Raw genomic sequence first — 11,798 nt, forward strand, 5'->3', positions numbered from 1 at the left:
TGCATATAGCGACGTAAGATCTCTCGGTACAGTTATCCCCAGGTATCTCAAGGCAGTGTCATAGTAACATAGTAACATAGTAGATGACAGCAGAAAAAGACCTGCATGGTCCATCCAGTCTGCCCAACAAGATAAACTCATATGTGTATACCTTACCTTGATTTGTACCTGCCTTTTTCAGGGCACAGACCGTACAAGTCTGCCCAGCAGTATTTCCCGTCTCCCAACCACCAGTCCCGCCTCCCATCACCGGCTCTGGCACAGACCGTATAAGTCTGCCCTCCACTATCCTCGCCTCCCAACCACCAACCTCTCTTCCCCCACCTGCTCCGCCACTTAAGTATACTGTGTCTTCCCACTTAAAAGGGAATGTCCCTTTCCAAGACTGACGCACCCCTTCATCCAGTGCCAGTGCACAGGACTTATGTAAATTGAGTGAAAACCCTGATAGGGCACCAAACTGACGTAAGATATTCAGTGCAGGGGAAGTGAAATCTGCGGGTCCAACAGAATTAGCAGTAAATCATCCACATAGGCCAACGCCTTGACTACCTGATTCTGTAGGAGCGCACCCCGAACCTCCACAGTTCTATTCAGGAGACGGAGCAAAGGCTCCAGGGAAAGATTAAATAAAAGTTTAGGGGACATCCCTGCCTGGTCCCATGTTGAACCTCAAACAGCGCTGACTTGGCCCCATTAGACACTATCTGCACACTTGGACTGTCATTTAGCGCTCTCAGTGCTTGCACAAACCATTCTGGAAGGTCCACCCAGCTAAGCACTGGAATAAGAATCCCCAGTTTACCTGGTCAAATGCTTTAGCTGCATCCAGACTAACCAGCATTGCTGGGATGTTATTATTTTTGCATGTGCGATAGACAAAAGCACTCTCCTAATATGTAGCACAGAGTGACGCTTAGGGACAAACCCAACTTGAGCTGGGCTGACTAAGTCTGGAAGGAAGTTCGCAAGCCTAGTGGCCAATGCCCGTGCTAAGAGTTTGATGTCCACATTTATCAAGGAAATGGGGCAATACGATTCAGGGGCCTTGGGAGGTTTGCCCGGTTTCAATAGGAGAGAGATCAAAGCAGTATTCTCATGCTTGGGGAATGTGCCCCGCTGGACGACAGAATGATAGTAATCCAGCAGGGGTTCCAACAAGGACAGCTGTAAAATCTTACAGAATTCCCCTGAAAACCCATCTGCCCCTGGCACTGAAAAGGATAATAATATCCAGTAGCCCAGGGAAGAACCTCGGGTCATATGGGGTCAGAGCGTACACAGATAGTAAATATAGCTCCCGACCCTGTAACCATAGGCGCACCAATAAATACCTTCCCTGCAGATCCTGTAATAGGACCTCTGAGATATGAACCAACTTTTTTTGGAATAAGTTCGCCACTCCCCCCTTCTGACCCCCGGAAGAGGCGGAACTAACCTGACCCACCCAGGCCTGTTTTAGCTTACTATGTTCTGAGTCCGAAAGGCGAGTCTCTTGAAGACACGCAATGTCTGCCTTAAGTCGTTTTAAATGGGACAGAATCTTTTTACACTTGATCGGGGAGATGATCCCACCCACATTCCATGTGGGTGGGATCACATATCTTACACTGAGGCATCACCCAAGAGAGGCATTAATATACACAGAGAGGCATAATTCCATATCAAATCCAGGGGGCCCAGCCTTCCCTCCAGATCCACCACCTTACCTTGTTTAAACAACTTGCAGACCCATACCAAACCACCTGTCCCCTGCACCTTCAACAGAAGTGCACCCCTAGCCGCTTCCGAGAGCCTAAATCCACCTCCCCCCATTAAACTGTTACATTTAACATAGCTAGTACACAGAGCCCCCCAAAAAACCCTTCCGCGCCCCCCACGCCCACTCTCCTTCGCATCAACAACCAGCACAAAGCACACACGCCTCCTCCACAACACGGCATGTCCCGCGACCCCAATCTTCTCCCCCCACCCTCCTGAACTAATCCCTCAAACCCTGATGGATTATCCACCATCACAGAGTTCAGGTCACAGCAAGCTGGGGTCCCCACTCCCCCTCCCGCAATACCTCGCATATCCGAAATCTGTGTATATGCAAACTCATGTCCAAGCTCTAGTAAAGTCCAGAAAAATGTCCATCCTCGCATTTAAAAAAAACGCTACAGTCGTCTCACTTCATGTTTCTTGGTGTCACTCGCCATACCCCTACTCATCCAGAGGGCAGATTGACCTCTCCCGCCTCTTTGTTGATAAAATCCATGGCCACAGACACTGAAGCAAAAGAGCTCCATTTTCCCTCTAGGTGTACCTTCAGAAGTGCAGGGTACAGAAACATGAAGCGGATTTTCCGCTCCACAAGAGCCATGCACACAGGGGCAAACCACCGTCTCTTGAAAAAATTTTATCGATGCACCCTCATATAATAAAGACTCCTGCTTTGATCTATGTCCCATCATGATTTCAGTTTTACGCACATAGTTATGGATCTTAATGATCGCCACCTTGGGACGTTGCCTGCCCTCCCAATTCTGTGCGCTCTCTCGATGCAGAATGAACCGCTGCTATTGGACAGCGCAAACTCTTTAGCCAGCCATTGTTCCAGAAGAGGGTCTAAATTTCTGTTGGGTAACTTCTCGGGTAGACCCACAATTCTATGGAACTTTGTAAGTCTTACTGCTTTGAACATGAGCTCCTTGGTGTCCATGCCTCTGTAAAACTTTGTGCAGTCCTTTTACTAAGGTCCATAAGCCATTCTTAAAATGTACTTGGGGAAAATCCACTGCTTATTTCTAGGATAAGCAGCATAAAATGTACTATTTTGGGATCTTGCCAGGTACTTGTGACCTGGATTGGCCACTGCTGGAAACAGGATACTGGGCTTGATGGACCTTTGGTCTGTCCCAGAATGAAAATGCTTATGTTCTTATATCTCAACCCTCACACCATCTCAAGACACTAATGCTATCCAGAAAGTGTGGAGGCTGGTTCATGACAGAGCCTAGGAGTTATCTGGAGACTGACGATATTCAGTTCTGGTAACTGGATAACTATCCAGCAAAAAAACTGTCCTAAGTTATCCCCATCATTAACCTAGTAACTGACAATGTTATACCTGGATACTCAGCAGCCTCTGAATTCCTGGATATTAGTCCATAATATTCAGATAAAAGTGATTTGTAGTGTCCAGCATTTAAAACAATTTAGGAGCCGACTCTGTGGATGCTTGAGCACCCCCAATATTGAGAAAATTCCTTGTATGTGTCCAAGGTAGGGTTATTCCCCAATAATTCTGAAAAGTTGGCTCCTATTGGCTCAATTGTGAGCACGATATTGGGCAGCGGTATTTTCACTTAGTATCCATGCCTCTGTAAAACTTTGTGCAGTCCTTTTACTAAGGTCCATAAGCCATTATTAAAATGTACTTGGGGAAAATCCACTGCTTATTTCTAGGATAAGCAGCATAAAATGTACTATTTTGGGATCTTGCCAGGTACTTGTGACCTGGATTGGCCCACTGCTGGAAACAGGATACTGGGCTAGATGGACCACTGGCCTGACCCAGTTTGGCTATTCTTATGCTAGAGACAGATGTCAGTTTATCTTTGTGCATTTTTGTTTTCTAAGAATATGTACATTCAAGAGCCTCAGATGCCCGACTAACTTGCTTTAAATATCAACCCCAATTAATCACAATTACTTCTAGATGGATTCCAAAAACCATATGAAATAATAAATTAAACGTACAACTTATTTACAAGAAAATTTGTGTACTAAACTTTAGAAAAGAGGCTCACTATAGGCAAGGATGAAAAACATGCTGCCGAGTGACTTTAGGGATCCAGTGTTCATAGGATGAATTTTTTTTTAGGTATATTAGTGAAAGGAGGAAGACTAAAAATGGAATTGTGAGACTGAGAAATGCAGTGAACCACATGGATAATGATGAGGAAAAAGCAAATGTGCTAAACAAATACTTCTGTATTCACGGAAGAAAATCCTGGAGAAGGACCACGATTGACTGGAAAAGATACATATAAGAATGGAGAGGATATATCACCATTCACGGAAAAGAGTGTTTATGAACAACTTGAAAATCTAAAGGTGGACAAAGCCATGGGACCGGACGGGATCCACCCCAGGATATTGAGGGAGCTCAGAGAGGTTCTGGCGGGTCCTCTTAAAGATTTGTTTAATAAATCCTTGGAGATGGGGGGAGGTTCCTTGGGATTGAAGATGTTAATATGTGTTCTAGCTTGAGACCTATCCACTGGAATGGTGGTGGGCCAAGCTACACGGCTTTAACCAGCTGAAAAGCACTGACTAGGCCTGATAACCAGCTGATGGCCTTATAGCAGAGAACCTGCAAGAGCAGGACTGCTTGGTGAGTCTTAAGGAAACCTGGTACAACTTTCAAATTGAGTGTAACACTCAGGATGAGGAAATTAGAGACAAAAATGGTAAAGAGTTTGGTTCTTAAGATGGAGAATGTCTTTATAAAATGGCTCTCAGTATCACAAGATATAAAGACACAGATCTGTGTCTTAGGGTTGGAAAAGAGGAAGTGAAAGTGTTGAAATTGGCACTATTAAGCAATCTTTGAGAGGAGGGGCAGGTGGGCACCTGACCGGCGGTTGAGTATGATTCACTGATTAAGCAAGATTAGGAAAAAAAAAGTCCCTGTCCATAGACTTGTATGGGGACCAAATACTATATAAGCAGTGGGCATCCGAGCAGTCTTCGGAGAAGTTTTCCCCAACACATCTTAGGGAGCGAAGCTCTGGCCAGTTGGATCCAGAATCTGTCCACTGAATGTACCAGAATAAAGCCTGATTTTGGTAAGAATAAAAAGACTATTTCTGTAACTAAACTCTTCCTGTCTTTATTTCAATTTATTCTCTATCTTCCATCTGTTTTACAAAATAACACACACACATAAGTCAGATTTCTCCCTGAAACAGTTTTATAGATATTTTATAGATTTTATGTGGGAACATAAATGGCCAAAGATTCACTTAGATCCAAGTAGACAGAAAGCTGTGGTCATGGGAATTAGATTTGAACTGCGCCTTCTGATGCCTCCCCAGCACCGATACCCATGGGAAGGGGTTCCACTGGAATTCAGGGAGGCGGTTAAAAAGATCTTAGAAGAACAAACCCTCTGTACACCTCCGTGTGAAAGGGTCATGCGGGGGTCTAGAGAGGGGTAGATAAAAACAAAGAAGAGCAGATGTGGTCCCTCTTCACAAAAGTAGTGACAGAGAAGAAGCTGGAAACTCCAGGCCGGTAAGCCTCACTACAGTTACTGGAAAAGTAATGGAAGCGATGCTGAAGGAAAGCATAGTGAATTTCCTGGAATCCAATAGGTTACAAGATCTGAGACAACATGGTTTTTACCAAAGGTAAATCGTGCCGAATGAATCTGATTGAATTCTTTGACTGGTTGACCAGAGAACTGGATCTAGGACATGCACTAGATGTAATCTACTTGGTTTTCAGCTAAGCCTTTGACACGATTCCTCATAGGAGGCTCTTGAATAAACTTGACAGGCTGAAGTTAGGACCCAAAGTGGTGAACTGGATTAGGAACTGGTTGACAGACAGACGCCAGAGGGTGGTGGTTAATGGAATTCACTTGGAGGAAGGAAAGGTGAGTAGTTGAGTGCCTGAAAGTTTGGTGCTGGGGCTGATTCTATTCAATATATTTGTGAGGGACATTAACGAAGGGTTAGAAGGTAAGGTTTGCCTTTTTGCAAATGTTACCAAGATTTTTAACAGAGTGGACACCCCCGGAGGTAGTGGAAACATACTACTACTTATCATTTCTATAGCGCTACAAGGCATACGCAGCGCTGTACACCATACACAAAGACAGTCCCTGCTCAAAGAGCTTACAATCTAGATAAGACAGGCATGAAACATGAAAAAGGATCTGAAAAAATTAGAATGGTCTAATGTTTGACAATTAAAATTCATTGCAAAGAAGTGCAGAGTGATGCACTTAGAGAGTAGAAATCCAAGGGAGATTTATGTGTTAGGTGATGAGAGGCTGATATGCACAGACATGGAGAGGGATCTTGGGGTGATCATATCTGAGGATCTGAAGGTGATGAAACAGTGAGACAAGGTGCTGGTTGTTGCCAGAAGGATGCTAGGTTGTATAGAGAGAGGTGTAACCAGCAGAAGAAAGGAGATGTTGATGCCCCTGTACAAGTCGTTGGTGAGGCCCCACCTGTAGTTCTAGGTTCAGTTTTGGAGGCCGTATCTTGCTAAGGACGTAAGAAGATTTGAAGCATCCCAGAGGAAGGTGACAAAAATGATATGGGGATTGCATCAAAAGAAATATGAGAAGAGACTGGGAGACCTGAATATGTATACCCCTAGAGGACAGGAGGGGCAGGGTAGATATGATACAGACATTTAAACTCTTGAAAGGTATTAATATAGAAACAGATATTTTCCAGAGAAGGGAAAATGGTAAAACTAGAGGACATGAACTGAGGTTGTGGGCTGGTAGACTTAGGAGTAATGTCATAAAATTCTTTTTCATGGAGAGGGTGGTTGATGCTTGGAATGCATTCCTGAGGGAGGTGGTGGGAAAAAAAGTGTGGTATGAGCACAGAGAATCTCTAATTAGAAAAAAACAAAACTTAAAGGGTTGTATATGTGTTTGTATGTCAAGTGGTGCTTAGATGGCAACTCTGGCTGTATCAACTAAGGCCGGTGTTGGGCTGGTTTGTATGAGTCCTGCATATAGCAATCCGGTTTAGGATGGGCTGGAGAGAGTTTTGACGGAAACTCTAGTAACTTGGAATGTGAGGACAGTGCTGGGCAGACTTTTATGGTCTGTGTCCTGCAGAAGTCAAGATGGATTCGGATAGGATTTGACTGCAACTCCAGTAGTTGGAAAATAAGGACAGAGCTGGGCGGACTTCCATGGTCTATGTCCCAGAAACAACAAAGAAAGACCATGATCAAGTATATAATATCACGTTCATTGTTGATTTAATCTAGAATTGAGAATGAATGTGACTTTTAGGCAGACTGGATGGATCATTCAGGTCTTTATCTGTTGTCACTTACTATGTTACTATGTAAATAATATAAACATAAGTCTTGTATTAATTTCAATCTCTTTCTTTTTGCTTTTCTTTTTTAATTCTCCCATTAACTTCTCTCACTCTCTCTTTGTTCCCTCTGACTCTCCCATTAACCTCATTCACTCCCTCTCTCTTCTGAATCTCCCATTAATGTCTCACTTTCTCTCCTAAGTCCCCCATTAACCCTTCTGACTCTACCTCTCTCTTATCTTTGAGATTCCCATTAACCTCCTGACTCTCATAGTAACATAGTAGATGACGGCAGAAAAAGACCTGCACGGTCCATCCAGTCTGCCCAACAAGACAAACATATGTGTAAACCTTACCTTGAATTTGTACCTGTCTTTTTCAGGGCTCAGACCGTACAAGTCTGCCCAGCAGTATTTCCCGCCTCCCAACCACCAGTCCCGCCTCCCATCACCGGCTCTGGCACAGACCTTATAAGTCTGCCCTCCACTATCCTTGCCTCCCAACCACCAACCCCTCTTCCCCCCACCTGCTCCGCCACCCAATTTCGGCTAAGCTTCTGAGGATCCATTCCTACTGCACAGGATTCCTTTATGCATATCCCACGCATGTTTGAATTCCGTTACCGTTTTCATCTCCACCACCTCCCGCGGGAGAGCATTCCAAGTATCCACCACCCTCTCCGTGAAAAAATACTTCCTGACATTTTTCTTGAGTCTGCCCCCCTTCAATCTCATTTCATGTCCTCTCGTTCTACCGCCTTCATATCTCCGGAAAAGGTTTGTTTGCGGATTAATACCTTTCAAATATTTGAACGTCTGTATCATATCACCCCCGTTCACCTCTTTCACAGTCTCTCTCCTCTGAATCTTCCATTAACCTATCTCTCTCTTTCCCTGATGAGGAGGCTTTTCTTCATCACACATCTTTCTCCTCCTCCTCATTTCACCTTGCCTGAGGTGGGGCACAAGGAAGAGCAACATACAATTTCACAGACCTTTAACCCTATCAATGTCCCAGGAAAAGCAGAGTCTGGATCTCATCTGATAGTGAGTGAAGCTTCTTCCTTGTAAATGTTGCTGACAGAGTGAGGAAAGCTTCTCTGTACATTAGGGGAAGGTCACACTCGGGAGAATCCTCAGAACTGTCTCCTGTAGATTCAGCCCCCTCTCCCCCACCCCGATATTATAAAGACCAAAGAGGAGAATACATGTAAAATATTCACAGGATATGGACCAGTGTATCAGATTATGATACAATAAAGCATTCCTGTGTCCTTGCTTTTTACTTTACACTAGACTTATATCCCATTAACACCATACATAGTTCAAAGACGGTCACAAAAAGAAACAGTGAATCAATTGTTCAGAATCACATCATAACTTCAAAAAGATACTATCATAAATAAACACCTATTTCAAATCAATAAAATTACACTTTGTAAACAGAAAAGCTTAAGAAACTTTCTAAAAAGCAAATAGCTATTGATTCTATAAAGTTCTAGAAGAAGTGAATTCCAAAACGGAATGGACCTTTTTTACTGAAGGGAAATGTAGTAATAGTCCACGTAAACAATCTGGCCGAAATATTTGCTTGTCACCATACAACAGCCTAAAAGCAATAGTTCCTAGCTTGAACTGCAGTTATGCCATGTCTGACACGGGTGCTATAGCTGATACAGACTTAACTTCTGAATCAAGCAGCCAGACTGGAAGGTGCCTGATGATTCCAGGTTGCCACTTGCAGTGGTATGATCTTAAGAGCTTTTCTCTTTTGTGAGGTCCTCACCTGTATGGTGTTTGGAGCTACGTGATAGCAATATGAGTAGGAGAAGGTGTAAGGGGTCTCATTTCTTATCCTCATATAGTTCCCCATTGTTGCGAGAGAAGGATCTTATAGTAACCTAGAAAAGAGAAAGCAAATGTCAGAGAGTTCACAGTGAGGGCACATCATGAAGGTTTTCAGTGACTGGGAAGCCTTTGCAGATACCTGGAGGAAGAGGAGGAGTGGCTGCAGATGAAGGAAGCCTCAGTGTGCAGAGAGACCCACAGCTCAGGACACCTCAGGAGGATTTGCTGTGGCTGGGTCTTGTCCCTGGAGATACCTGGAGCAGGAGGAGGATGAGGAAGAGAATGAGGAGTGGCTGGAGATGAAGGAAGCCTCGGTGTGCAGAGAGACCCACAGCTCAGGACACCTCAGGAGGATTTGCTGTGGCTGGGTCTTGTCCCTGGAGATACCTGGAGTAGGAGGAGGATGAGGAGGAGAATGAGGAGTGACTGGAGATGAAGAAGGTCCCAGTGTGCAGAAAGCAGTGTGATGCCTGGGCTGCAGACTGTAACCGTCCTGCACTAAATCAGCTCTCTTTTATTACACCATAAGATAATGAGATACAGAATCTTATCCTTATGATTGACAAATCAGCAATGCTAACCTGTGATAATATTAATTAGAAAACCACAGGTGAAAATGACAGAGTCATATGTCCACATCAGCAATCCTGCTCCTTCCCCCTCTCCCCTCCCTCCCTGAACACTGGCTCACCTGCAGCTTTTCTCCCTAAGTATCAGGTGAGACCTTGTGCTGGAGCAGCTCAGATTCAAGAAAGTAGACAATCACAGAGGATCTCTAGGGGAGAGGAAGGGGTAACAGGTGTAACCCCCTGTACTGGGTGCTCCTGGATTCAGGGTCCAACCCGGCTGGGGCCTCCAGAGGGCAGTCTCTGTCAGTCCCTTACTCAGTCGGTGGGTGGGATTACCCTCTTCTCCCCCAGGAAACCCAAAAAAGATATTACAAGTCCAGTGGAAACTGTGGGGAACAAGGTTGGCATATTAGGCAAGTTTGAAAGATACTTATACTTTCTCAAGTCCAAAAACACTCTGGAGTGACTGTTACTTTGGATCCACCCTGGTTTCGGGAGTGGCACTCCCTGGTTCTGATCCCACACTCCCGGGCTGGGTCTCTCTTCTGCCCACCCATAGCTCTCCTCCTCCACAGTTGCCGAATCCCCTTTACAACCAGTGGTCACAATTCTCCTATTTGAGATTCCCCTTTCCTCCAGGTCAGTGGCAGAGGACCATCAGTCAACCAAAGACCCCTCTAAAGGGCAAACACTCCTCCTTATCTCCTTCCAGTCACTCTTCCATCCCAGGGCACTATCTGTCTGCATTTTATTTCAAAACTACTCCCCTTGGGCTGGGCTTCCTCCCACCCTGGGACCTCCCAGTCACTCCCCTCAGTCACTCTCCACAGGGACTTACTCTCCTAACAGGGGATTACACAGAGATTAGTACTTGGTATGGATGGGCAGACTGGATAGGTTGTCATTTTCTATGGGGTCAGTATCCAGCCAGCAGTGGTCAGCCTTTTTGTTTTTGCTGCTGCTGGGCACCGACATTGAATGTTCAGTTATAAAAAGCCAAAAAAATCCCCCCACTAATCCAGCTAAGTGCGATATTCGGCATTTAACCGGATAAGTTAAACCTTTTTAGGACTTTGCTATTAAGTTGCAGTAACAGGGCCCCATTTTATGCAATGGCAACCTGTGGTATATTAACCTGACATAACATTGATAACGTCCCCTCTTAACCCTCCATTGCTTTAGATTTAGATTTAAATTATGAGCCCTCTAAGGACAGGACCTACCGTTCCTGAATGTATATCACTTCAATTGAGTCAGTATTGTAAAATAAATAAATAAATTACACATTGTAAAGGGTAGGCGAGAGAGTGGGAGACAGAGCATGGGGGTGGGGGGAGATAAACTGAGGAGGTGTATAGGATAACAGGCTCCATTTATTACAGAAGTTTCTTAGAGGCTTGGTGGGCTGCATTATCAGAGGAAACCTCTCCTCCAGGTCAACCACGTCTTTGGAAGGGGTACATGACTGGGACAGATTAGAAACAGAATTCAGGCTGATAACCACATCTCCATATCTGTCAGATCAGCTCTCAATCTGCCCTGCAGTAAATTGTCACCCCAAACCTGTGAACACCCTACTCAGAATGGACACGGCCTGATTCGTGCATGATCAAAGGATTGAGTTGTTTTCAGTTTCTTTGCCCTGAACAAGGGTCTGAGCAGCAGTTCCTGCAATCTGAAGGGACATGATGCAGCCAGGACATGTTGATATGTGTTGACTCATCAAGGACAAGGAATCAATGGTTAGAGCAACCAAGACTCAAATCTCACTTCTGTTACTGCCACTCCTTATAATCTCCAGCAAGTCAGCTTACCCACTTCATTTTTAAACTCCTTTAAGCAGGGACTTATCAGTCCTAAATAAACATAAAGAGACAACAGCTAAATGTAGAAAAATAACAAAGAAATGCATGTGATGAAAAACACTCAAAAGTTTGTGGAATTTAATCACATCATCTGATACTCACGCATATGTACTCAGTTCTGTGTTTGCAGGGCACAAGGCAGTGTATAGTTTCTGTTATCACATACAGATCAATGTCTGTTAGAGTCAACTGGTAATATCCCATAGGGGCTCGTTTTTGAAATAGAAAAACATCCAAAAAGCGGCACAAAGTGACAGATGGATGTTTTACATAGTAACATAGTAGATGACGGCAGAAAAAGACCTGTATGGTCCATCCAGTCTGCCAAACAAGATCAACTCATATGTGCTACTTTTGTGTATACCCTACTTTGATTTGTACCTGTGTTCTTCAGGGTACAGACCGTATAAGTCTGCCCAGCACTATCCCTGCCTCCCAACCACCAGCCCC

At 44.5% G+C, this 11,798-nt stretch overlaps 1 protein-coding gene across 2 annotated transcripts in view; it reads right to left on the reverse strand.

The window, feature by feature from the left end:
• The window catches only part of LOC115462781, a 97,154-nt gene extending 87,753 nt beyond the window's left edge, over positions 1 to 9,401 (reverse strand). For both annotated transcript variants that reach the window (XM_030192777.1, XM_030192776.1), the window contains exons 1-2: positions 9,054 to 9,401; positions 8,853 to 8,967 (exon numbers count right to left, since the gene is read on the reverse strand). In XM_030192777.1, coding sequence (XP_030048637.1) covers positions 8,853 to 8,939 — 87 coding nt within the window. In that variant the 5' untranslated portion in view covers positions 8,940 to 8,967; positions 9,054 to 9,401. The remainder of the gene's footprint in view (positions 1 to 8,852; positions 8,968 to 9,053) is intronic.
• Positions 9,402 to 11,798: the final 2,397 nt, after the last annotated feature.

Source organism: Microcaecilia unicolor, chromosome 2 (genome assembly GCF_901765095.1).
Source record: "Microcaecilia unicolor chromosome 2, aMicUni1.1, whole genome shotgun sequence".
Classification (NCBI taxonomy): domain Eukaryota; kingdom Metazoa; phylum Chordata; class Amphibia; order Gymnophiona; family Siphonopidae; genus Microcaecilia; species Microcaecilia unicolor.